We start from the raw sequence: 27,839 nt of genomic DNA, 5'->3' as shown, positions 1-27,839 counted from the left end.
GGTGTTGATCAAATGCGAATCAATCACTAGATTAGTTTGGTATTTACCCAATGCCATGCAGAACTGGCTTACATCAAGTTTTCACGTTGTGCTGAGTCCGGGCACTGGGGACATGGCCACGCCTGGACACTGAGCATCTTTGCACATGCCCAAAGATGCTGCCAGCTCAAACAGGCAGTTAACAACATGTAAGGTGGGTTAGAAACTGACACTAGGAGATAACAATCCCTGATAGACATATCCCTTCCAAAACTGCGGATTGCGATTCTGTGTAAACTGGGGAGGATGTCTCTGATAGTTGATGGCTTTGCCAACCACAGCTACTACTAGCTGGAAGGGACTTCTGCCAGGGAATAGCATGCAAATAGGTGATTGTTTAATTTGATGAGCACCAAAAAGCCCCTTTTGGCTGCTCTGTGGTCCCAAAAGCATAACATGTGTAGTCCACTAGAAGTAGGCAGCCATACTTTCTCACCTTGATATCAGTAAGGAAAGCCAGCAGTTCAGGGCAAGGTTAGGAGTATGAGAACCACCATACAGATGGAAATACTAGAGTAACACACAAGCACACCTTGCTTTTCTCATTGTATTTGTTTATTCATTTTTTTATTTAGGTTATTTATACTTTGCTGTTCTGGCTGAGACTCAAGGAGGACTACAGATATAATCAACAGGATGGGACATCCAATGAACAGTGCAATAGGGTTGCATAAATCTGAAAATAAGTGGAAATCACTAAGAGCGCTAAAAGAAACATCAACATTTGAACATTATGAATTTAAAAGGAAATGGAACTATTACCAGGTCTTCAAGTGGAGTCAATAAACAGACTCTGGGTGCTTGATCAGAAGTCTTCATTGAACCCTTTAAACTTTTGAACTTTGCAAAGCCAGTTCTGTTAGGCTATGGAAATACAGTTACATTTATTCTCTTAGAATTCCTGCCATAAAACCCATTCCCTGTTTCCCATGGAATGTGAGAAGACCGAAAACACATATATAATTTGACTCCTGATGAAATTAATGAAAATGCCTCTTAATTACCCTCTTCATGGATGCCTTCATCTCACTGTTCCTAAGGCTGTATATGAATGGATTCAACATGGGGGTCACCATTGTATACATCACAGCTGCCACTGTGTCTTTGCGGTCTGAGTTCTTTGAATTTGGTTTGAAATACACCCAGCTTACAGTGCCATAGAACAAGACCACCACACAAATGTGGGACCCACATGTGGGAAAAGCCTTGAGCTTCCCAACAGCTGACGGGATTTTCATGATGGTGAAGAAGATGAAGGCGTATGAAGTGATAATGAGCGCAGAAGGCCCCAGGATCTCCACTACCCCCTCTGTCACTAGTAGCATTTCTATGGTGCTTGTATCAGAGCAAGAGACATCCAGAACGGGGTAAAGGTCACAGAAAAAATGAGGGATCTCTCCAGAGTCACAGAAGTCAAGGTGGGACACCAAAGAAGTATAAAGCAATGAGTGAATTGTGGGAATCACCCACGACACTGTGGCCAACTGGAGGCAACGTTTGTGATTCATCATGGTAGAATAGCGCAGTGGCCAGCAGATAGCCACATAGCGGTCATAGGCCATGGAAGCCAGTAGGAAGCTGTCTGAGTTGCCAAAAGACATATAGAAATACATCTGGGCTAGACAACCTCAGTAGGAGATAGTCCTCTTCTGAGACAGCAAATTATCTAGTGTCTTGGGAATGGTGGTGGAGGTAAAACCAAGATCAGCCAGGGCAAGGTGACTCAGAAGGAAGTACATCGGAGTCTGGCGGAGCTGCATATCAGAGTGGATCAACAAGATGATTGTTACATTCCCCAGCAGGGTGAGCAGATAGATGGAAAGGAAGAGTGGGAAGAAGAGTCTTTGGACCTCAGGCTGGAATGGAAAACCACGAAGGTAGAATTCAGAAACATCACTTGTATTTCTTTGACTCATTCCGCACATGCAGGATAATGCACTTTCAAACTGCTTTCAGTGCTCTTTGAAGCTGTGCGGAATAGCAAAATCCACTTGCAAACAGTTGTGAAGGTGGTTTGAAAATGCATTATTTTCCGTGCATGGAAGGGGCCTTTGATTCATTGGACCAATTGTGCTGAAGAGATAGCAGGAAAACTAGAGACCCGCAGCTGATGTAGGCTGATAAATTCCAAGGCCCACAATTTTCTCTTCTAAGGGCACAAGCGGTGCCCAGGGTTGGATCTAGAGGACAAAGGTACAAAATGTCACTCCCATATATTATATAGGTTCTTTCTATATTTATATAATCAACATATATAATCAATAATTCTTTTAAATGATAGAATAAATTACGTTGACTTCTATGAACTGTTAACAAATAATTACACTTTTATATGATTTTATAGCTCTCTAACGTTTGAATAAGAGAATTGTGTTATGTTTACTTGTGGTAGAAACTTTCTACTGCATGGAAATGTTGTTACTTACTGAATTGGTGAATGCAACCCAAAAGATGCTTTCTGCTTGCAGTAGCAGTGGAGTTTGTGAGCAGACATGTGACTTCCTCTCCCAGTTAATGCAGGCTTCCTCCATCTGTGGAGGAGATCTGACATCTATTGTGATGTTGCCTGAAACAGTGGTGGCATGGTACCATCACAAGCTTTTGTTTTTGCTTTGGGTCTCTTGGGTCTGTGAAACTCAGAAGGCAGCTCAGCCAGGTTTTCTCCTGAGCCATCCTTGAGGAATAGTTCTGAGACAAACCCCCAAAGGCATAGCAAATTAGCTGAAGAAAATTGTTATAATAGGTAAACTTACTATAAACTATTTATTCAGTTCAAAAAGCACAATTAATAATAAACAGGACCATTTCAAAACCATTTAGAATATCCAAAGTGTTACCCAGCTTTCACAGGTTGTGAACTTATTTTTAAGGAATCTCCACCAGCTGCTAAGAGTGTAACAGCACACAACTATTTAAGTAGCAATGGGGAAAATAACTTGGCTTAGCAATGCGAGAGGCAGGCTGGGTAGGGATCTTTTAAAGACTTTGTATACCAGAAATGGCTTGAAACGTATCTGCAGAGAATTCACAAAAGACCAAATTGCAGTTTAAATATTTTTATATAAATTTTGGTTGCAAACAATCACACAGTAAGACGTCAAGGCACATACACACAGTTCCTAGGATATAAACAGGGAGGAGAAGATAGGTGGGAGGATAGCGCAGGGAGTTGGGGAAACAGGGACTATACGTTACCTAAATTCAGCTGAAGAAGTTCTTGTAGAAGGCAGGGATTCCTATGCCAGCATGGAGAGTGGGGGCCAGCAGCAGCTGGAGCCAGCAGCAGCTGGAGCCAGCCTGGAGGGCTTGAGCAAGCATTGAGAGCCAGCATTGAGAACTTAAACCAGCAGCAGGAGCTGGCTAGCTAGCCAGCTAGCGCTAGAGTAAAGAACCAGCATTAAGAAGAACGTGGAACTTTGGGTGCACTGTATTTTTATACCCCTGTGAGCAGTTTGGGGCGGGAGCTAGTAAGTTTCTATTCCTGTAAGTTTCTATTCCTGGATTTTCTGGGTTTCCATGCTGGGATTGCAGGGCTGAGCTAATTAATCAGCTCTATCTATTGTTCTAAGTATCCGGAGCAATGGGGGTCAATTGCTCTTAGATTAAGACAGGAAGCAGAGAATGGCTTTATGCAGAGTAACTCTGTAGAGACACTGCCCAGGTTATTCAGATTTGGCAGAGACATCAGATTAGGACAGGGTGAGTGGTTTAAGAGAGACATAACAATGGGTGGAGAAAATGCAAAGAAGCAACCATCTGTTGCTGACATGGTTTCTAGAAGAGATAGTGAAAATGCAGCATCTGATACCAAGGTGGCTTTCCATATTCTTTTGTCTTACAGCATTTTAGCAAGGTGTGGTAATCAAGATCATGTCCATAGTTAATGAGGCTTCCAGATAATTGCCTGGAGTAACTCACAAATCTAATCAAACAGACTGTTTTGCCTTAGGCTTGCTCTCAGTTTGGACACTCTGCTATCCACCCATTCAAACAAGGAAACTGGCATTTTGCAGCACATAGCATTAGAAACAATATGAAAAATATGAAATCCAATATTTCCTAAGGCAGGGGATGAAGGCCATGGTAACAAAAGGAACTAGACCAGAGTGTCCTCTTTCCCCCTTACTTTTTATATTATATTTTGAGATGTTGATTTTAAAAATGGAAAAGGACCAAATGTAAAAAAGGATTATTGATCAGAGGCCAAAATTATAAATATAAAGCTTTTGCTGATGATGTGTCATTGCTTATAGAAAATCCCACAAAAGAGAAAATCAAAAGGGTAATAAATATAATTGAAGATTTCAGGAACCTGGCTGGGCTTAAAATCAACAGAGAAAAAACAAAAGTCTTAACAATGAATATGTCACAACAGGAAAAAGAGGAATCATTCCAACACACGGGCTTTGAACTATCTAAGAGAGCCAAATATCTGGGAATATGGCTTAGAAATAAAAACAACTTATTTGAAGACAATTACATAGAACTATGGAAAGAGACAAAAATACTTTGGAACAATGGAAAAGAATAAAAGTATCATTATTAAGAAGAACTTATATAATCAAAACATGGTACAAAGTACAAGGTGGCTTGTATTGGCATACAAAACAGGACAAAATTTAATTAAAACACGAGCTTGATTGAAGTCCTGCTTCATAGCTCTCAAGTCTTGAGTGAATTGCAGAAGCATCTACCCCAAATTGCATTAATATGATTATAACATAGTGGATCCCAATATGACATTCTAATACAGTGATGGCGAACCTTTTCGAGACCGAGTGCCCAAATTGCAACCCGGAACCCACTTATTTATCGCAAAGTGCCAACACGGCAATTTAACCTGAATACTGAGGTTTTAGTTTAGAAAAAAAACAGTTGGCTCCGAGGCATGCGTTTCTCGGGAGTAAGCTTGGTGGTAGTCGGTGGCTTTGCTTTGAAGCAACTGTGCAACGCTTCAAACGGGTGAATCACAACCCTAGCAGGGTTTACTCAGAAGCAAGCCCCATTGCCAGCAACCGAGCTTAGTCCCAGATAAAGGATCATGCTTTAGTTCTTCACATGAAAATCAGTGGGGTTTAACAGCGCTTAACAGGGTTACCTACACTGCTTCCCCAAACTAGGTCTTAGGTTTAATGCTAATAATCAAGCCCAGTGGCCCAGGCCAGTCTAGATGTGTGTGTGTGGGGGGGGGGGGGCGGCGATTTGCACCTGTGCCATAGGTTCGCCACCACTGTTCTAATATTATCAGAGAAATTATCACAAAATCTTTAAATCGCTATCTTCTGTCCATCCACTCTACACTGTCCTTACTGGTAAGTTTCTTATATCTTAATCATCATCAAATTAATAATCTTTTCATGCATATGTATAGGTAACATTTGAAATAGAAAATTTACCGATTTTTATTTCTAAAACTTCTTTTGAAAAATGTAGGAAAGATTTGGTGAAGTTTATCTGAGGAAAAAGGAATCCCAGAATCAAATATAAAGTATTGTGTGACACAACTAAAAGAGGAGGACTTAGTTTACCTAATTTAGAACTATATTATAAAGCATCAGGATTAGTTTGGTTTAGGGACTGGATGTTCTTGGATGATATCCATCCATCCATCCATCCATCCATCCATCCATCCATCCATCCATCCATCCATCCATCCATCCATCCATCCATCCATCCATCCATCCATCCATCCATCCATCCATCCATCTATCCATCTATCTATCTATCTATCTATCTATCTATCTATCTATCTATCTATCTATCTATCTATCTATCTATCTATCTATCTATCTATCTATCTATCTATCTATCTATCTATCTATCTATCTATCTATCTATCTATCTATCTATCTATCTATCTATCTATCTATCTATCTATCTATCTATCTATCTATCTATCTATCTATCATTAGATTTAGGAACCACCCGCCCCCAGAGGGCTCTGGGCTGTGTACAACAAAACACAAAATATGAAATGCATAACTTAAACCCTATACATAGCAGCCGGTGCAGGGGCGCCCTTTCCGTACTGCAGAAAGGACCATAGAGACATTCTGAATAAAAGTATACCTATTTCTGAATTGTTATAAGTTATAAAAGAACAAAGGGGGGGGGAGCTCCAGGATCTGACAGTTTTATTTTTTGCTTCATGTAGATTGACCAATAACCTGTATGGTAAATTACTGTGTTTCCCCGAAAATAAGACAGTGTCTTATATTAATTTTTGCTCCCAAAGATGCGCTATGTCTTATTTTCAGGGGATGTCTTATTTTTCTGTGTTCTGTTCGTCGGGCATGCTTCCAAACAAAACCTTTGCTACATCTTACTTTCGGGGGATGCCTTATATTTCGCACTTCAGCAAAACCTCGACTACGTCTTATTTTCAGGGGATGTCTTATATTCGGGGAAACAGGGTAGGCTGAGTGTATAATTGGATCATGCTTCCATGGCAGAGTGGGGATTGCTTGTAAACATTAGGTTAATTGGCTAAGACCTTGAGATGATGTCTCTGAGCTAGTCCCTAAAGGGTCTCTCAAGAGAAAACCCAGTTGTGCCATCCACAATCCCAAGAGCACAAAGACATGAAGAAAAGCTGGTGAAACCATCTCATCTCAGCCTTCTCATGCCACAGTGAAGTATGCATCAGATCTGCTCCACAGAGAAAGCTCCCTGCACGAAGCTCTCTGCAGCCTTCAGAGTGGCTACATCGACGACACATACACAATTCCAATTCTTGCTTCTGGAAAGAGAAGAGATATTTTGAACAATATTAATCAGCTTGGTAAGTAGGAACACTGTGCACGGTAAGGTTCCGACAGTCAGTAACCCTACTAAGGCCCCCTTTCTCTGAGCACTATTTAAGATGTTCTCCACAAAGGAAAATCTTTTAGAACCATCCAACAACAGAGAAAATTTGCAACAACATTCCTGGCAAAAATCTGCTGGTGAATGGATGTTTTGTCCTGGTTAAGGACATAGAAGAGAGTTCAGACTAGGGAGTTTTTTTAGGTCGATTCAGAGATGCTACACAGTCTGCCATGTGGTACATTAAATAATCTCAGTTTATTTTCTCCATGGATAATTACATCTCACCTTCATTACTCTTCTAGATTTCGAGGCAGGTAAACAGAGGTAACCATTTTCAGCCACTGGAGTTTCACCAGCGGGATATGAGAGAATCATACTTCGTGTTAGAACGTATTTGTTTAGAAAATGCCCATGCCCTTCTCCAATCAGACTTACCCATGGCAGCTCACAATCCAAATGAAACAATAAAACTATGTATTCATTCACAGAAGCCATTAAGAACAGGCCAGCAAGCTACCACTCATCCGAACCATCATCCTCCCTTCCTCTGGGAACAGTTAGTAGTAGTATTGTTCATGTGGCATCTAGGAAGGAGATGCTACTGCTGAGAACTGACCAGCAGGGAGTCCCCTCCGATGTCCTTACTGGTGTGTGTCATCAGGATTCAAGCAAGCCTTTATTGGCATAGACAACAGTACAACAACAATAAAAATGGATTAAAAAGCATATACAAAACAGGAAATAAATGTTAGGTCGAAGGAAATCTACTGGCGTTTGGTAATTTCCAGGAGAAAGTCTGCCACTATCATACAGAGAGAAGGATCAGGGTTGTCCAACAAGTAGTGTGATCTAATTAAATCAGGGAGATGGGGTAAATGTAAAGGAGTAAGATTCACATACTTGGATTTGATTTCCTTGAATCTGAGACAGTGTAGTAATTGGTGGGCCAGAGATTCAACTGAGCCATCGTTACATGGGCACAATCTTTTAGCCTTTTCTTGCTTATTAAATCTGCCATGCAACAAGGCAGAAGGCATAACATTGAACCTGGTGAGCATTATGGCTCTCCTTTGAACGGGGTTTATTAAGCAATACAGGTAGTGTGCCAAGTGGCCCCGTTCAAATGGGAAAGAAAAATACAGGGGGAACACGTTTTCTTGGCTGTGGTGATTAGGGTAGAGAACTCTCTATCCAATAGTGTGTCATCAGGCAGTGACAGAGACAAAGGAGAAAATATATTTAGTACTTCCCAGAACCATCTCAGCTATTCTGAGCTTCATCCTTATGTGTTATCACCTGCTGTTGCCACAGCTGCTGCCACATTGAGATTTTTCTATTAAACATTTAACCAGCCTTCTGCCCCTCTGTTGCTGTTCATGTTATTGGCCACCACTGAAATCAATTTTTTTTTCATACTGGCAGAAGGAAAGAAGAAACAAGGTGAAATTATTTGGAAGTCTTGGGCATTCAAAATGGTTTAGGGAGAGTGGGGAAAATGCGTGGTGTGCTTCATAGCGATGGTTTGGAAACTTCCCAATAGGTGTTCATAATAATACAAATGCTTAGCCAAAATCTCATGACACTCAGAATTCCCAGGCTCTATCACACTATTAATGTCTAACTTTCCTGGGTTACTCATGGGGTAGCCACCTTTGAAACTGGTTTAAGTTTGATGCATGGGCCACATCTGATGCCTGGTCCCTGCAGTGAAAATGAAGAAAACTTGTACCCACCAGGCTACAATAACAACTTCAAAAATTAGTTTTCCCACTTACTTATAAGTAAACCAAAATAATTTTATAATTTTACAAACAGTAACAAAATGTTTTGGAAAAATTGTTTACATTCTCCCATTGGAGTAATATATATATATACACAAATTAGAATGGCACGGCAATATAATCTAAATACAATTATAACAGCTAGCCAGGATCTAGATAATTAACTGGCCTCGTTAAACTTCACGGCTGTTAAAGGCAGTTTTTCAATGTACAATCTACAATGGATTTTCAATCTATAATCAGGGAGGACAACGCTCTGCAATTAGTTTGTTCTTATGCTTCTCGAAATGTTATAATTGTATTTAGATTATATTGCCGTGCCGTTCTAATTTGTGTATATATATATATATTACTCCAATGGGAGAATGTAAACAATTTTTCCAAAACATTTTGTTACTGTTTGTAAAATTATAAAATTATTTTGGTTTACTTATAAGTAAATTGCTACTCCAGTGGGAGAACTAATTTTTGAAGTTATTATTGTAGCCTGGTGCTTTCTTCATTTTCACTTTGGTGTGTACCTTCCCCTTTTGCGTAGCATGGTCCCTGCAGTAGGCATGTTTTGTGGAAATTATACATTACATGCAAATACTGCAATAAATCCTAAAGGCTGTTTGTCCAAACTAAATTAATAGGAGGACAGTGTTATAAGTAGACAAAAAATGTCTTCAAAATGCTGGGCCAGAACATGGGGAAGAATTGGAGCAAAAGGGGGCAGCAGCAGAGATGAAATTAAGCACCCTGTGATGACTTACTGTGTCTTTGTTCAAAACTGCCCCCTTCCAAATGAATGTGTTTGATTGGCAGTTCAATTTCTGCTCTGAAAACTGTGTAGCAAGATGATGGTGGGAGGATTGCATGCCTCGGAGTTCCTCAGCTGAATCTTGGGCTGTGGGCTTCTCTGCTATTCTTCTTCTTATCACCCTTATAGCGGCATCGGACCAATGAATCACAAGAACACCACACTGGTCTCCGAATTCTACCTCCATGGATTCTCATCTGACCCAGAGGTTGAAAAACTCCTCTTCCCACTTTTCCTCCTTATGTATTTGCTCACCATTCTGGGGAATGCAACCATCATCTTGTTGATCCGCTCTGATAGGCACCTCCACCAAACCCCCATGTATTTCTTCCTCAGTCACCTTGCAGTAGCTGATTTGGGTTTCGCCAGCTCCATAGTCCCCAAAGTGCTACAGAACTTGCTATCTCAGAAAAAGACCATATCCTATTATGGCTGTCTAGCCCAGATGTTTGTTGCTATCTTTATTGGTAATGCAGATAGCTACATTCTGGCTTCCATGGCCTACGACCGCTTTGTGGCAATTTGCCGCCCACTGTACTATTCCTCCATTATGAACCATAAACGTTGCCTTCAAATGGTCACTATGTCCTGGACTATCACCATGTTCCACTCAGCAATTTATACATTTTTGATGTCCCGTGTTGAATTCTGTGATCCTGGGGAGATTCCTCAGTTTTTCTGTGACCTTTACCCTGTTCTGGATGTTTCTTGCTCTGACTCCTACATCATAGATCTAGTATTGATGACTGAGGGAATGGTGGAGATCCTGGGGCCATTTGTGCTTATTATTATTTCCTATGTGTTCATCTTTTTCACCATCATGAAGATTCCATCAGCTATTGCCAAGCGCAAGGCTTTCTCCACATGTGGGTCCCACGTTTGTGTGGTGGTCATGTACTTTGGTGGCATCAGCTTTGTTTATTTCAAACCAAATTCTAATCTGGTGGAACGCCAAGACACCTGGGCTGCCATGATGTATACCATGGTGAATCCCATGGTGAATCCCTTCATCTACACCCTCAGGAACAATGACATGAAGGCAGCCCTGAAGAAAGCATTTTCAATAGTTTTGCAATGGCTGAACTGATGGAGATTTGTGATTGAAGAAGAAGAGGAGTTTTGGATATATATCCCACCTTTCTCTCATGTAAGGAAACTCAAGGTGGTTTACAAGCTCCTTTCCCTTCTCCTCCCCACAACAGACACCTGGTGAAGTAGGTGAGGCTGAGAGAGTTCTAAAGAACTGTGACTAGCCCAAGGTCACCCAGCAGGAATGTAGGAGTGTGGAAACACATCTAGTTCACCAGATAAGCCTCTGTCACTTAGGTGGAGGAGGGGGGAATCAAATCCGGTTCTCCATATTGGGTATTCTTTGAGGTACAGATCCTCCCCTATAAACATCTGAGGAGTTTCCTTGTCCACTTTATTGGATTCCCCTCTAGCTTAACCCATGCTATCAATAATGATGATCCATTTTGTAATTGGAAGGGAAATATTTTTTAAAATGCCATGTGGCATACGTTTTGTTTTAGATATTTTCAGTTTGTTGCTATTTAACATGGAAAAAAATAAATGTTTTTTTATTGTCAAAGGAAAATATCCTCATTGATAATTGGAAACTTCTGACAGGCATTTTGCATAAAACAGAAAAAATGAATTTATAATCTGTGGATCTGAGGCATAGAAGAATTAAAAATATACGGTGAAATGTGAAAGTTATTAGTAATAATAATTTAGAATTAATTTTACTATTGTAACTAGAGAGCAAGTAGTGAACTTTTAAGTACAGATGAAATTGGGAGCCCTGTTATGTGTACTTTTTCTTCTGTGTGTTTTAAAAATCTTTGTAAGTCTTTAAACATTAATAATAAATTCAATACACAAAAAAGGAAAAATATCCTTGCTTCTTAAACAACAAATGAGTCCTCAGGCTGCATGAAAACATGCAGACCCGTGTTCATTGACATCAGAAATAAGAATTTATTTTATGACTTAAATTTTATTGACATTTTCCAGCTTTTGAAAACAACCCAAGCAAACCCTTACCCTGTCTTATCCTAATAAGACTGAGGTCTGAGTTTGCTATTTCTTTAAAAAGAAGATAAGCAGGCAGGCAGGCAGGCAGGCAGGCAGATGACGGAAGGACGGAAGGACGGAAGGACGGAAGGAAGGAAGGAAGGACGGAAGGACGGAAGGAAGGAAGGAAGGAAGGAAGGAAGGAAAGAAAGAAAGAAAGAAAGAAAGAAAGAAAGAAAGAAAGAAAGAAAGAAAGAAAGAAAGAAAGAAAGAAAGAAAGAAAGAAAGAAAGAAAGAAATTGCAATCTGGTCAGTTATATCCTGTGATGGATGGATTGCAATCTGGTCAGTTATATCCACTGCTGCATGTGCTAAACTTGAGCTAGGGTTGCAGAGGCGTATTAGGGGGAAATGGTGCCCGGGGAAACATCTGCAACCACAATCCCTGCATAGGACCTTGCTGACCCCAGGACCAAAATCCTTTTGTCTGCTGTTAGCAATGCCCTCAGCAGCTGTTGAATATCTTTATATGTTGCGTCATGGGTAACAAAAATCATTTCCATTAATCATCTCATGTTCTCTGGATCTATCAATTATCTAGGATTTTTGTCTTTCCAGTTGTATAAATCAAATATGAGGAAAAGAAGACTCCAGTATGCCAACCAGACTTCCCCCATATATTCCACATGGGTATCAGTTTACCTTACTGGATGGAGAAGCATAATTACTTTTGGAAAGACAAAGAAAAGGAACTTCTCCAGGTCTATGCATTCCTCGCATACACAAGTTTGCTCCTAGGTGCATTTATCTGACCTTTGGACCTGTCCTACAGTTGTTTCAAGTTTCCCCTGCTGCCCTTTGGAGTTCTTCCGAACTTGCCTGTCCCCATTTTCTTTTTCTCTGCCTACTACTACTGATTTCTTGTGGGTCGGGATTACTTCTTAGTCTTGATAAACCAGGGGTGATGGTGGTGGTGATGGTATTAGGGCCACACGATGTTGCAGCCTCTGCCAATACCCTTCCTTTTGATGGTGGTTTTAAGAGTGGCACCTTCTTGTTTAGCCTTCTGTCCCTCCCTCTTGAATGACTGAACTATCATAACCATTTTTCTCTTAGGGCACTATCACTTATTTTCCTCCCAGGTGATGGACATAAAACTGGCCACAGGTTCATGTTCATCCAGTTTGTCAGAAAAGTAACTGCAATACTATGTTGTAATTAAAACTACCATACTGGGGGCACTTCTCACCATCCTTTAGATCATACTGTAATCGCTCAAAGTACACAACCCAATTATCCACTGTATTGAGGTGCTGTGTGGTTTCTGGGCTGTATGGCCGTGTTCTAGCAGCATTCTCTCTGGAAAGCACACATACGGGCCATACAGCCCAGAAACCACACAGCACCTCAGTGATTCCAGCCGTGAAAACCTTCGACAATACATCCACTGTGCTGTCGAAAGCTTTCACGGCCAGATTCTACTGGTTGTGGTGGGTTTTCCAGGCTGTGTGGCCATGGTCTGGTGGACCTAACGTTTCACCTGCATCTGTGACTGGCATCTTCAGAGATGAATCACAGAGGGAAGTCTGTTTGACACTGTGTCCAGTGGGAAGGGAATGTTTTAGTGGGATATAAATTTTCATTTCCCCAGGTGGGGAACCAATCAGTAAGTGTTTGGGTGGAACTTGCTATGCAAAGGTGTGGTTGATAGTATAATATTGCAGACTGGGCTCTGCAGGCTAACGGCTACTTCCCAACAGAAATCAGAAGAGCTTTAAGACCAAGAGCAACCCAGAGGAGTGAGGAGAAACAGCCCACTACAGGAAAAATATTTCTACCATACATCAAGGGAATCACTGATCAAATAGGGAAACTGATGAAAGAACATACCCTACAAACCATCTTCAAACCTACCAGGAAAATACAGCAGATGCTACGCTCAGCAAAGGACAAGAGAGACCCCCCCCCTCACTTCTGCAGGAATCTATCGCATACCCTGCAGCTGTGGAAAGGTCTACATAGGAACCACAAAACGCAGCATTCAGACTCGTATTAAGGAGCACGAAAGACACTGTCGGCTTAACCATCCTGAAACATGGGTTAAACAAAACTGGACATAACATCTTATTTGAAAACACTGAAATTCTGGACAATTCAGAAGGTTGCTATGTCAGACAGCACAGGGAGGCCATTGAAATTCACAAACACCAAGACAATTTCAACAAGGAAGAAGAGACTCTGAAAATTAACAAAGCTTGGCTATCAGTACTTAAAAACACCAGAAGCAAAGGCCAAGGGCATGCTAAGTTCATGGACAATGGACTCCACCCAAACACAGGATTTGCATTAACCAGTACTGCTGATGCAGGGAATGCAAATATGAATCACTCCCTGGACTGAAAAACTCCACCTGCAATACTATACTATCAACCACACCTTTGCATAGCAAATTCCACCGAAACACTTACTGATTGGTTCCCCACCCGGGGACATGAACATTTATACCCCACTAAAACATTCCCTTCTCACTGGACGCAGTGTGTAACAGACTCCCCTCTGAGATACACCTCTGAAGATGCCAGCCACAGATGCAGGAGAAACGTTAGGAACAAGATCCACCAGACCATGGCCACACAGCCCGGAAAACACACCACAACCGATTATCCACTGTTTAGAATACTGTCTTAATCCCAAAGCCTTCGTATTTTTAAGGATGCATGCTAGGGTGAGGTTGGTGGGATCTTCTGACTGTGTCTTAAACCCCATGATGACTCATACCATAATCCAATAATGTTGATTCAATCGTGCTTCAACATTAAGGCAGCCCAGCAAGACATGACCTGGTGTTGACCCTACTTGCAAATCAAAAGTCAAGGTTTTCCTTTGCTGTAGACCAGTGTTTTCCAACCTTGTTGACATCACGGTACCCTTGACCTCACTCTTCATATCTCACAGTACCCCTACCATCCTCCCCCCACCTTCCCCTCCCAGTTCCCCTGCTTGCCACCACCCCCACCTTCCCCTCCCAGGGTGAAGGGAAGCACGGGAGTGGGGGAGTGGGAAGTGGCTGCTGATTTTGCGGCAGGCCCTGCCCACTAGGCCAGCTCCATGTCCTTGCTGGTGCCAGTGGGAAACACCACAAAAGGGAGGGGGGCCAGTAGCATTGTCGCAGTACCCCTGGGACATGCTCACGGCACCCCAGGGTACCACGGAACCCTGGTTGGGAATCACTGCGGTAGACTCAGGGAGCCTTGAGCCAGTCACCAGACAGCCCTGGTCCCTGAAGGGAATATAAGCCTGTGAGGTGAATTGCACAAAATAACACTCACTCCCCTTTTCCTGACTATTTTATCTAAGAACATAAGAACATAAGAACTAGCCTGCTGGATCAGACCAGAGTCCATCTAGTCCAGCACTCTGTTACTCACAGTGGCCCACCAGGTGCCTTTGGGAGCTCACATGCGGGATGTGAAAGCATAAGAACATAAGAACAAGCCAGCTGGATCAGACCAAAGTCCATCTAGTCCAGCTCTCTGCTACTCGCAGTGGCCCACCAGGTGCCTTTGGGAGCTCACATGTAGGATGTGAAAGCAATAGTCTTCTGCGGCTGTTGCTCCCGATCACCTGGTAAAAAGGGCTTGGACAGGTTGTGGTGGGCCTTCTGCTGCTGCTGCTCCTGAGCCCGTGGTCTGCTAAAGCATTTGCAATCCGAGATCAAGGAGGATCAAGATTGGTATCCATAGATCGATTTTTCCTCCATAAATCTGTCCAAGCCCCTTTTAAAGCTATCCAGGTTAGTGGCCATCACCGCCTCCTGCGGCAGCATATTCCAAACACCAATCACATGTTGCGTGAAGAAGTGTTTCCTTTTATTAGTCCTAATTCTTCCCCCCAGCATTTTCAATGTATATCCCCTGATTCTAGTATTGTGAGAAAGAGAGAAAAATTTCTCTCTGTCAACATTTTCTACCCCATGCATAATTTTATAGACTTCAATCATATCACCCCTCAGACGTCTCCTCTCCAAACTAAAGAGTCCCAAATGCTGCAGCCTCTCCTCATTTGGAAGGTGCTCCAGTCCCTCAATCATTTTTGTTGTCGTCCTCTGCACTTTTTCTATCTCTTCGATATCCTTTTTGAGATGTGGCAACCAGAACTGAACACAGTACTCCAAGTGCGGTCGCACCACGGCTTTATATAAGGGCATGACAATCCTTGCAGTTTCATTATCAACTCCTTTCCTAATTATCCCCAGCATAGAGTTTGCCTTTTTCACAGCTGCCATGCATTGAGTTGACATTCCCATGGAACTATCAACTAAGATCCCCAAATCCTTTTCCTGGTCTGTGACTGATAGCACTATATCTATCTATCTATCTATCTATCTATCTATCTATCTATCTATCTATCTATCTATCTATCTATCTATCTATCTATCTATCTATCTATCTATCTATCTATCTATCTATCTATCTATCTATCTATCTATCTATCTATCTATCTATCTATCTATCTATCTATCTATCTATCTATCTATCTATCTATCTACCTACCTACCTACCTACCTACCTACCTACCTACCTACCTACCCATCATCCATCTACCTACCTACCTACCTACCTACCTATTTATTTATTTATTTATTTATTTATTTATTTATTTATTTATTTAAATTTATATACCACCCTCCCCCGAGGGGCTCAGGGCAGTTCACAACAAAATATATAACATTTAAAACACTAAAATCAGCTAGAACAATCAATCCCCACCATAATTAAAAGAACCATCATTTATAGGTGGCGTCAGAAGGTTCCACCCCTCCCCCTTTCTTGCGCCCACAGGAGGCCAGATGTTGTTAGATAGCAAATTTTCGATATTACCTTGCCTGGCAGAATGCCTGATGGAACAGGTCCGTTTTGCAGGCCCTGCGGAAACTCTGTATGTCCTGCAGGGCCCTGATCTCACCTGGGAGCCTGTTCCACCAAGTAGGGGGCCAGGGCTGTAAAAGCCCCAGGGTTCTGTATTCCAAAAATGCCTACCGTATTCCAACACGTTCTGATGCTCATAAACTCCAACAAAATCTACTGCAGCGTATTGCAATTTTATATTTGTATGCTATCAGTATTAGGCTGCCTGAAAATGTGTAACTGACCCAAGTTATCATAGCAGAGTGGGGAGACGAACCTTGGTTTATAACCTGACTGTGGCTCATTCCGCACAAGCAGAATAATGCACTTTCAAACTGCTTTCAGTGCTCTTTGAAGCTGTGCGGAATGGCAACATCCACTTGCAAACAGTTGTGAAAGTGGTTTGAAAACGCATTATTTTGCGTGTGCGGAAGGGGCCACATGTGATTGCTGGCTTCCACGTATGCCATTTCAATGGTCAACGTGAATCTTTCTAACTCCAAAAATGACAAAAAAGATCTTGGGCATGGGCTTTTGTGGGTCTCTTGCAGCTACTACAAGGAAAACGGTTTCATAAGGAAAGCACGGTATCAAGAGAGAAAATAATTGGATATGCTCCTGAAGTTGTGCCTCTGAACTCTTCTCTAGAGAATCTCTTGAGAGAAAAACGGGCAGCCCATCTGCCTTCTTTGTGTTTTACTTGTCACAGCCTACATAGGCCCACAAGAAGGCCCTGCGGCTTCCAGAGGGAACATGCAAAGCCCTTGCCTTCTCACCCTTCTGAGCAATGTCCCCTTCACCCATCAGAAGCTCACAAATCCACTATTGCAAACAGAAACCTCCTTTTGAGTGGTGGTGAAGAGACTTTTCAAGATGGATTCATCAGTTGGGTAAGTAAGAGCATTTCAAGCACTGGAAAACTAGAAATTCTATTGAAGTCTTGTTCCTTTTAGTTTTACCTAATGCCACCTCTTGGAACCTAGGAGAGGGAGGACATTTTGCGCCAACATTCCTGGTCAGATTCTGTGGGGGAAAGGATGTTTTCTGCCAGTTAAGCATAAGCATAAGCATTTATTGTCATTGTGCATGCACAATGAAATTTACAGCAGCATTCCTCGATGCACACAATTTCAGACTCATACCCCATCCTCACTTTCCCCTTCCTCCACCCATCCCTACACAGCCCCAAACACATCAACACGAAGCCCCGGAGTTCAGCATAGCCACAGCTCTAGAGTAGAAGCTGTCGCTAAGCCTCTTTGTCCTAGTTTTGATAGACCTGTATCGTCTGCCGGATGGTAACAGTTCAAAAAGAGAGAGTGCTGGATGAGACGGGTCTCTCAGAATATTTTGGGCTTTTTTTAGGCTTTGAGAATTATAGAGTTCTTCCAAGGAGGGGAGAGGGCAGCCGATAATCCTCTGAGCAGTAGTGATCACCCTTTGGAGCGCCTTCCTATCTGCCACTGTGCAACTGGAGAACCATACACAGATGCAGGAGGTTAAGACACTCTCTATAGCACAGCGGTAAAAGGACACCAGGAGTTTTCCATCCAGTTGTTGTTTCCTTAAAAGTCTCAGATAGTACAGTCTTTGCTGGGCCTTCTTAACCACCACGGCAGTCTGTACGCCCCAGGTCAGGTCCTCTTTAATCATAACGCCCAGAAATTTAAAACTAGCCACCCGCTCTACTTGATCTCCATTTATTCAGCTCTAGGTGGGTCATTTGTACATTCCAGAGACATGACACTGCCTGTCACATTTAAGCTGAAAAGACCAGAAAAGACCTGCTAAATCACACCTATTAAATCTGGATTATTTTTCATTCCACTGAACTTTCCTTAGTGGAATCACCATAATTCTTCTCTATTGTCAAAGGGCATTCCTTCTAACCAGCATGTCTGCAGCTCAACACCAGGGGTTACTGCAGGGGACAGGGAGTAAAGACAAGAAGGAAGAGCTGCTGCCAAAAAGAAGCCCTTTCTAGAACTCCTTCCACACATGCAGAATAATGCACATTCAATCCACTTTCACAATTGTTTGAAAGTGGATTTTGCTATTCCGCACAGTAAAATCCTGCTTCAAAGTGCATTGAAAGTGGATTGAAAGTGGATTGGTGTGTGCGCTGGGGAAGGGGGGGTGTCATTGAGCGGTTGCCAAGAGGGGAGGCTGATGGATTCAGCCCTGTACGGGATGCTGGGGGGAAGAATTAGGACTAATAAAAGGAAACACTTCTTCACGCAACGTGTGATTGGTGTTTGGAATATGCTGCCACAGGAGTTAGTGATGGCCACTAACCTGGATAGCTTTAAAAGGGGCTTGGACAGATTTATGGAGGAGAAGTCGATCTATGGCTACCAATCTTGATCCTCCTTGATCTGAGATTGCAAATGCCTTAGCAGACCAGGTGCTCAGGAGCAGGAGCAGCAGAAGGCCATTGCTTTCACCTCCTGCATGTGAGCTCCCCAAGGCACCTGGTGGGCCACTGCGAGTAGCAGAGTGCTGGACTAGATGGACTCTGGTCTGATCCAGCAGGCTACTTCTTATGTTCTTATTGTGATGACTAGCCAGAGTCCTGCCCCTGCATGGTTTCACCCCCTTTCCAGCATTCTCATCCACCCTACCACACTGTGATGTCTGCTCACTAAGGCCCCTTCCGCACACGCAAAATAATGTGTTTTCAAACCACTTTCACAACTGTTTGCAAGTGGATTTTGCCATTCCTCACAGCTTCAAAGAGCACTGAAAGCAGTTTGAAAGTGCATTATTCTGTATGTGTGGAATGAGCCTAAGTTATGGGATGTCCTCGCCTCATCAGCTGCTGCTCATTGTGACAATTTATTCCAGTGTGTCACACACACAGCCTTACTGGCAGCCACAAAAATGCAAGGGGATTTCTTACTCCTGGAAGAAAATTTTAAAAACACAGAGAAAGCAGCTGGATATGTTTCCCAAATGACCTACCTTGCATGTTAAGAGCACACGTGCACGAATCCAGGTAAAATTACATTGGGGACCACTCCTTATGGATGCCAAGGTCCAACATTTGGAACCAGCTGTCCATTATGAAAATGAGGAAGTTTGCAGAAATATGGCAGGTTGAAAATGGAATGGAATCTCAATGTTTATTTAGAAATATAGATCAAGAAAAGCGGGAGGTATTCAAAGTGCTACAAAGGCTCTTGCACACACACAAATATGCATACCCAGAGCAAAACTGAACCTTAGAAAACTTTACACCAAGCAATAAAAGCACGCAATGAAGGGGAGGGGATTACAACATGCAAGCATGTCCTTTTGCAGTGAAGAGTCCTGAGTGTGGGAGGAGAATGAAGAAAAAGGAAGCAACCCAGGGACCAGTGCCTGACCCAGATCTTTCAGGGTCACGGGTTCAAAGCTGCACAGAGGCAGTAGCGGTGAAATCCAGGAGATTGGCTGCCGCAGCAGCAAAATTCTGTGGTTTGCGGAGGGGTGGTGGTGGTCCATTAATGCAGCAAAAATGTTTGAAAGTAAAGCATCAAGAGGGTTCCAAAGCTGGGACTGGTTTTGGAGCCAATGATTTGATTCTAATTTGATTCTAACAGTCTAGCACAGACCTGAGCATTATATGGCCCGCGGGCCACATTCGGTCCGCCGGATGACCCTGACTGGCCCCCCTGCCATGCTGGGGAGTGAGGCGCCTTTGAAAGCCCCACAGAAGCTGGTTGCTTTGGCTGCTGGCTTCTGCGGGGCTTTCAAAAGCGCCTCGCCCCCCTGCCTTTTGGCCCAGCCCTCCACAATATTTTCTGTTTCTTATGCGGCCCCATGGAAAAAATAATTGCCCACCCCTGGTCTAGCAGGAAAATTACGGATGCACAAATGACACATCAAACTTGGAGTGTATACCAACAGGGATAAGCCATGCACTGGCTGGTCTAGAGCAGGGGTAGGGAACCTGCGGCTCTCCAGATGTTCAGGAACTACAATTCCCATCAGCCCCTACCAGCATGGCCAATTGGCCATGCTGACAGAGGCTGATGGGAATTGTAGTTCCTAAACATCTGGAGAGCCGCAGGTTCCCTACCCCTGGTCTAGAGAGTGGTAAAAAGAACTGGATGTGAGCTGATGGCTGTATCCCAAGCATACAGTAGGTTTAAGACAGGGGTGATTGCTTACCATCCTTCCATGCACAAAGAGTTCATGGAAGCACCTTTGAGACACAGCCTGCACTTTTGGATGGGGAAAGGACTAATTCATTTAGCTGGTATGTGGGATGTTTTTCTTTTACTCTGGCTCATTCCGCACATGCAGAATAATGTACTTTCAAACTGCTTTTGGTGCTCTTTGAAGCTGTGCGGAATGGCAAAATCCACTTGCAAACAGTTGTGAAAGTAGTTTGAAAACGCATTATTTTGCGTGTGCGGAAGGGGCCCAAGTTGGGAAGTGCTTTAAGCCACATATTCTAGCTGCATCCCCATATCCATGCTGGAGGTAATACATTTATTAGGCCTGAAACAGGAGAAATGAGCCTGAAGGATAAGATAATAATAACAACGGCATATAAATGGATAAAGTTACACACTGATTCAAATGGTCTCTGGCCCTTTCTAGCAAAAGATCCTTATAAGCCTAGGTGGGCTCAAGAGATGGAGAAGTGCCTTAATAAATGTGGCCTTCCATATAAAGTCCATATGATCAAAAATGGGGATCATTTTAAAAGTGAACTTACCCAAAGAATCAAAGATGTATCACAACAGTCTGATCTGGCAAGATATTCAGATTTTCCTCTATGCTATACACAGAAATATATCACTGCCCCTGCTCCTTATTTAACTTATCTGGATAACAAAGATCTAAGGAGAGCTTTTACTCTTGCAAGAAGTGCACATTTACCTTCTGCTGTCTTAGAAGGGAAATATCAAAAGATACCTTATGCTGCAAGGTTATGTTCTTGCTCTCTGAATTCTGTAGAAACTATAGAGCATATGTTATTAAAGTGTCCCCTTTATGAGGAGGCAAGGAAAAAATGCCTGTCACATCTACTACACAAGATGAGATATTGTTCTGATAAAGTTTGCTGTGAAAAACTATTACAAGATAAGAAGGAGAATATTACTAAATGGGTAGCAAAATTCTGTCTATTCATTATGAAAAAGAAAACATGATCTGACTATGGTATCCCCCTTAGATATTTTTGTTTTGTTTAGTATTTTTATGCTGTTTGGTGTGTTTACAAAGTATAATGATATATAGATGGATAGTGCTGGAATACGGGAGAGAGATCTGCATTCTTGTTTTGTTGTAGATATTTTGGAGATTTGTAATATATCTGGTCATTGACTGTAAATAAAGTCTTCTTCTTCATGCTGGAGGAATTGCTTTTCTGGAGCTCCATCTGAATTTTAATAATAATAATAAGCCTTTATTTGGCATAACAATAATCATAATACAATAAAAAACCTGAGATAAAAGGTACACAAATACAAAGGTTTAAGATAGAATATAAATTATTGATTGTGCATCACCTCCAGTAAAAATCGTGCTACCAATTCACAAGTTTCATTGTCAGAATTGTCCAGAAGGAAAGGAAGTCTACCTGATTCTCCCATTTCACTAGGTATCCTAGAAAGAATATTGGAATATTCTGATATTAGCAAATTTAGGGCAGCAAAGCAGTTGATGTGCCAATGTTTCAATTTGTTGTTCACCACAAGAGCATACCCTTTCGCTCATTTCCAAGTTGTTAAATCTACCACGCAATAAAGCAGAGGGAAAACATTGAAGCGAGCAAGTGTGAGGGCTCTTCTCTGCATAGGATTAGTCAAAAAATACAAATAGGGAGCCATCCTGTTTTGATATAGGGGTATTGAAAGATGTAAGGGTGAACAAGTTTTCATAGCAGCCCTAAATAAATTAATCCATTCGCTTTCCAACAATTTTTGTTTTAACAAGTTGTAGGATTCTGAACTAGATAGCGGGAAAAGCGAATCGAGAGATATACCAAGTGATTCAATCTTTCTTTCGATCAGAGAGAACCATGGATTAGCCTGAGTATCAGACAAAAGTAGGTGAATCAGCGAGTGCTCATCATGCGAGAAATGCAGGCGAAGCCAAAATTTAAAGGCTCTCAACCAAGCCCTATAAACTAATGAATTTTGGCCCAGTTCTAAACAGAGGGCCGCATACCCATCTGAATTTTATTGAAATGTGGGGAGGGACTCTTACGTATGTCTGCATGGTCTGACGTCAGATGCACGGACCACTCAAACCAGTGTGGATGGATAGGAAAGGGTTAATGCTGTGCCTCACATTGATAGCATGAGTGCCACCCAGTAGATGCTCATCCTCCTAGCAATGCACAATCCTTCTTGCCACAGAGAAGCAAGAATCTCTGGAAATTCACATTATATACCAATGGACTGGTCAAAAATTGTTTTAACAAATGAGAGTCGGCTTTTATTTCTTATTTGTTTGTTTATGGAGTGGGCTTGTGGGTCCAAAAGGTTTCTTCTGAAAACATTTGGCCCAAATAACAATTAAAAAAAATTAATAAATATTCTCAGGGTTTACGGGAATCTCAAAACCAGAGGCACAAGGAAGCCTAAAATCATGGGATTCTGCATTTACCCATATTCTTTGTTTAAGAACTCTATAATGAAGCCTAATTCAACAGGGCAGTCTGTGCTTTATGGAAGGCTTTTGATTTAGTTCAATGGATTTAATAAGTCCACTTTTAACCTTTGTTGGGGGGCACAGCGCCTAGGAGGCTCCCGAGTACGGCAGCCATCCTGCTTGGAAAGGGGTCACCCAGCGCCCGGGAGGCTCCCGAGTACGGCAGCCATTTACGAAAAGGGTCTCTCACGTGCAACTGACCTTTCCTTCCCAAATGTGGTTTCGGAGAAAACTGCTGACATTGCAGACCCTCTGGCTCCAATGTGTGTACGTGCAAATGCCATATCCCCTGCCCAAATCCCCCTGTGCTCTTTGCCCTGTCCATTGTATTGTGTTTCCCCTGCCTGCCTGCCCTGTTTGTTTTTCCTCTTGTAAACGGTCAATAAAAGGGCTTGGGGAGAAATGGGATGGCAGAGTTGCTCCCTGCTTCTCTCACTGGCCGAAACAACATGCTGTCTCCATTGCTGTAAGACAACAAACCTTCGCAGGAAGAAGTATCTTTGTTTGTTAGTGTCAGGATGTCATTGTTGGGAGGGGGGAATGACTTGGGATTGCTTTCACTTTTTGCAGGTGCAGCTTTATGTACTTGTTCTGGCCTTGGAGGTCTGCGGCTGGGATGGGCTCCAGGCTGGACTCTTCTGACTGTCTTGTTTTACATGTGGGGGTGGGGATCTTCTACATCATATTATCCACGGCTTGGCACCTTTTTTTGGCCAGAACTGTCCTCCTATGTTCCTTTCATGCCCTCAATAAAATCCTTGAAACCAGCAAGTGATTTATTGCCTGATCGGGTAACTGACATTTAGCTTGTTTAAATGTAAGGATAGGCATGCCAAAGCTTTCACAAGCACCTTCTTATAATAATAAGGCAGTGTAGTAATTGGTGGGCCAGAGATTCAACTGAGCTATCGCTACACGGGCACAATCTTTTAGCCTTTTCTTGCTTATTAAATCTGCCATGTAACAAGGCCGAAGGCATAACATTAAACCTGGCGAGCATTATGGCTCTCCTTTGAACAGGGTTTATTAAGCAATACAGGTAGTGTGCCAAGTGGCCCCGTTCAAATGGGAGAGAAAAATACAGGGGGGAGCATTTTTTCTTGGCTGCGGTGATTAGGGTAGAGAGCTCTCTATCCAATAGTTGACCTTTTAATTTCCTATAAGCTTCTGAATAGGACAAAGGGCAAAGTGAATCCACTGACAGTCCAATAGAGGCCATTTTTCTTCAATTATGGAAAACCAGGGGTTGGAATGGGTGTCAGAGAGCAGACGGTGGACCAGGGAATTATAGTCTGAGAGAAAGTGAATTCGCAGCCAGAATCTAAAAGTCCTCAGCCAAGCGGCTGATTCCAAGGAGTTTTGACCTAACTCCAGACTAAGAGCTGCATAGGGCACGCAATTTGGGAGTCCAGTTATCTTGTGAAAAAATTTGGATTGAAGAGAATTCAAGGAGTGGTTAATAGCTTGAATCCAAATTGGGACTCCGTAAAGCAGTCTCGAGGAGACTTTGACACTGAAAAATTTGAGGGCAGGAGGGACAAAGGAGTGGCCACTGCTGTAAAAGAAACGTAGTAATGCTGACATACTGTTAGATGTAGCTAGGAGAGCAGCCTTCCTCTGGGTTGCCCATGAAAGGTTAAAGGAGAATAAGAGGCCAAGGTATTTATAGCACTTAACCTGTTCAATTTGGGTGCTTTTCATTGCCCATGTGAGCTTCTTAAAGCACCTAGAGAAGACCAATACCTTGGTTTTTTCATAATTAATTGTCAGTCTGTTGGATTCACAGTAATCCACACAGCGCTTCATTAAGCGTCTGAGGCCAACTCTGGATCAAGAGAGAAGGACAGCGTCATCTGCATAGAGCAGAATTGATACATGGGATGTACCCAGATTCAAGGAAATCAGATCCAAGTATGTGAATCTTACTCCTTTACATTCACCCCATCTTCCTGATTTAATTAGATTACACTACTTGTTGGACAACCCTGATCCTTCTCTCTGTATGATAGTGGCAGACTTTCTCCTGGAAATTACTAAACACCAGTAGATTTCCTTCGACCTGTATTGTATATGCTTTTTTATCCGTTTTTATTACTGTTGTACTGTTGTCTATGCCAATAAAGGCTTGCTTCTTCTATAATAATAAGACAGAACAACTTCTGGTTCATAAAGAACTACAAACCTACCCATTAGTTCACTGCCAGAGGTGGTGGTTGACTTCTAGACTCAAGGAACTCCCCAAGCACCATATAAGGCAAGGAAGACTTTTTCTCACATACAGATTCCCTTATTGGCGTATGTATGTATGTATGTATGTATGTATGTATGTATGTATGTATGTATGTATGTATGTATGTATGTATGGCTCATTCCGCACATGCAGAATAATGCACTTTCAAACTGCTTTCAGTGCTCTTTGAAGCTGTGCGGAATAGCAAAATCCACTTGCAAACAGTTGTGAAAGTGGTTTGAAAACGCATTTTTTTGCCTGTGCGGAAGGGGCCCATGTATGTATGTATGTATGTATGTATGTATGTATGTATGTATGTATGTATGTATGTATGTATGTATGTATGTATGTATGTATGTATGTATGTATGTATGTATGTATGTATGTATGTATCAGGGGTAGGGAACCTGCGGCTCTCCAGATGTTCAGGAACTACAATTCCCATCAGCCTCTGTCAGCATGGCCAATTGGCCATGCTGGTAGGGGCTGATGGGAATTGTAGTTCCTGAACATCTAGAGAGCCGCAGGTTCCCTACCCCTGGTATGTATGTATGTATAAGTGTGTGTGTATAATTGTCAACACAAGAGCCATCGAGTCCAACCCCCGCCATGCAGGAATACACAATCAAAGCACCTTGACAGATGGTTATATCACCTCTGTGTAAAAACCTCCAAAGAAAGAGACTGCACCACACTCCAAGGCAATGCATTCCAAAAGGGAAAAAAATCCTAAAATTTTAAATGGAAAAAATGGAAGAAGTCATCCTAATTTGCCACGCTATACATTCCAATTGAAAAAAAACCCCTTACCTTAAAAAGCATTTCACTCATTCAAAAAGAGTAAATATTTCATTGGATTTTGGCTTCCCCAAAGTTCCTAATTTCCATTGTAGAAACTGAGAAAATATGAAGGGTTTTGTTTCAATACTACACATTTTAAGAGACAAAAAGCTTTCCTTCAGAAGCATTTCACTAATTTGGAAATAGAAAATGTTGCTGTGCAGTTTTAAACAGTGCTTTCCAACCCCCTCCCTTTTTTGTGAGGCCTTCACAATTGTGTCGGATTAAAGAGAACTTTAACAGTGAATGCCCTTTTACAGGCACACAAATATGCTATGGATAATTTTCAGTTGTGTTATGTATATAGCACTTTTCTGGCTGCAAAGTACATGCTCCAAGATACAGATAGTTTATGAGACAGATGCGGTCCTAGACATGAGAAACAGAGGCAGAGATGAGACACGGACATGAGAGACTGAATTAGAAGCTGTTTCTGCACCAAGTATATAGTAAGGGCTTCTCTAATGGTCTGCGGTGGTAGTAGGAGGACTGTATACCTTGGAATTGACCAACCAAATGTTTGACTGCTGTAATATCATCTTCCTGTTTTTCTTATCCCTGCAGAAGAACTGAACGAATGAATCACAAGAACATCACTCAAGTCTCTGAATTCTTCCTCCATGGCTTTGGAGTTCAGCCAGAAGTCCAAAGACTTCTCTTCCCACTCTTTCTCTCCATGTATCTATTTACCCTCTTGGGGAATGGAACAATTATCTTGTTGGTCCACTCCGATATGCAGCTCTTCCATACCCCCATGTACTTCTTCCTCAGCCACCTTGCCCTCGCTGATTTGGGGCTTGCCACTGCTGTTGTCCCCAAGGCACTACAGAACTTGTGGTCTCAGAAAAAGACCATCTCCTATCATGGATGTTTGGCCCAGTTATATTTCTACATCATTTTTGGCAACACAGACTCTTGCCTTCTGGCTTTCATGGCCTATGACCGTTACGTGGCCATCTGCTGCCCACTGAAATATTCTACTATTATGAGTAACAAACGTTGCTTCCAACTGGTGACCTTGTCCTGGGCTATCTCCTTTTTTCACTCGTTGATTTATACCATGTTAATGTCTCGTGTTGACTTCTGTGATCCTGGGGAAATCCCTCATTTTCTTTGTGACATTTACCCTGTTCTTGATGTCTCTTGCTCTGACACCACAGTCATAGATCTATTAATGATGACCGAGGGGGTAGTGGAGGTTCTAGGACAATTTGTGCTCGTTATGATGTCCTATGTGTTCATCTTCTACGCCATCATAAAGATGCCATCTGCCACCAGAAAGCGCAAAGCTTTCTCTACTTGCATATCCCATATTTGTGTAGTAGTCTTGTTCTACGCCACTGTTAGCTTTGTCTACTTCAAGCCAAATTCCAAACTCCCGGAACGCAAGGACATGGTGGCTGCTATGATGTATACTATGGTAACCCCCCTGCTGAATCCTTTCATCTATACCCTCAGGAACAATGAGATTAAGGCAGCTATGAAGAGAGTCTTTAGGAAGCATTTTTATTAATTCAGCAAGGGGCAAAATGTTTTTCATTTCGCAATTTAAGTGATGTCGCATTACATCAAGAATGTCACATCAAGGATGGGTATGTGATGACATCATGGAGTGCCATCAAAGTTAATTTAGAACAAGGGCAATACTTTGTGAGCCAGTCACATGTCTGAAGCCAGCCAACCAGCCAGGGATCACATAGGCTGAAGTCGTAACTCCACTACAGAGCCAATCAGATCTAGCTACATGAGGGAGCATTGATGTCAAAAAA

At 42.3% G+C, this 27,839-nt stretch overlaps 3 protein-coding genes across 3 annotated transcripts; 2 read left to right on the top strand and 1 right to left on the bottom strand.

Moving 5' to 3' along the window:
- Nucleotides 1–1,019: 1,019 nt before the first annotated feature.
- On the bottom strand, nucleotides 1,020–1,967 carry LOC125429506 (olfactory receptor-like protein DTMT). The gene is given in 1 exon segment (XM_048490663.1): nucleotides 1,020–1,967. A coding segment is annotated over 1 exon segment (945 nt). The 5' UTR covers nucleotides 1,965–1,967.
- A 7,604-nt stretch (nucleotides 1,968–9,571) lies between these two features.
- LOC125427975 (olfactory receptor-like protein DTMT) lies at nucleotides 9,572–10,516 on the top strand. The gene has a single exon (XM_048487543.1). The coding sequence runs from the start codon at nucleotides 9,572–9,574 to the stop codon at nucleotides 10,514–10,516; it is 945 nt and encodes a 314-aa protein (XP_048343500.1).
- A 16,131-nt stretch (nucleotides 10,517–26,647) lies between these two features.
- On the top strand, nucleotides 26,648–27,583 carry LOC125429503 (olfactory receptor 1-like). Its single transcript, XM_048490660.1, has one exon. The coding sequence runs from the start codon at nucleotides 26,648–26,650 to the stop codon at nucleotides 27,581–27,583; it is 936 nt and encodes a 311-aa protein (XP_048346617.1).
- Nucleotides 27,584–27,839: the final 256 nt, after the last annotated feature.

Source organism: Sphaerodactylus townsendi, linkage group LG03 (assembly GCF_021028975.2).
Source record: "Sphaerodactylus townsendi isolate TG3544 linkage group LG03, MPM_Stown_v2.3, whole genome shotgun sequence".
Taxonomy (NCBI): domain Eukaryota; kingdom Metazoa; phylum Chordata; class Lepidosauria; order Squamata; family Sphaerodactylidae; genus Sphaerodactylus; species Sphaerodactylus townsendi.
Note: the sequence above shows the minus strand (reverse complement) of the source record. Positions and strands in the feature narration are given on the sequence as shown.

Excerpts from the sequence above, each read along its gene's own strand:
- LOC125429503 (XM_048490660.1), top strand. The coding sequence starts at position 26,648 with ATGAATCACAAGAACATCACTCAAGTCTCTGAATTCTTCCTCCATGGC.
- LOC125427975 (XM_048487543.1), top strand. The coding sequence starts at position 9,572 with ATGAATCACAAGAACACCACACTGGTCTCCGAATTCTACCTCCATGGA.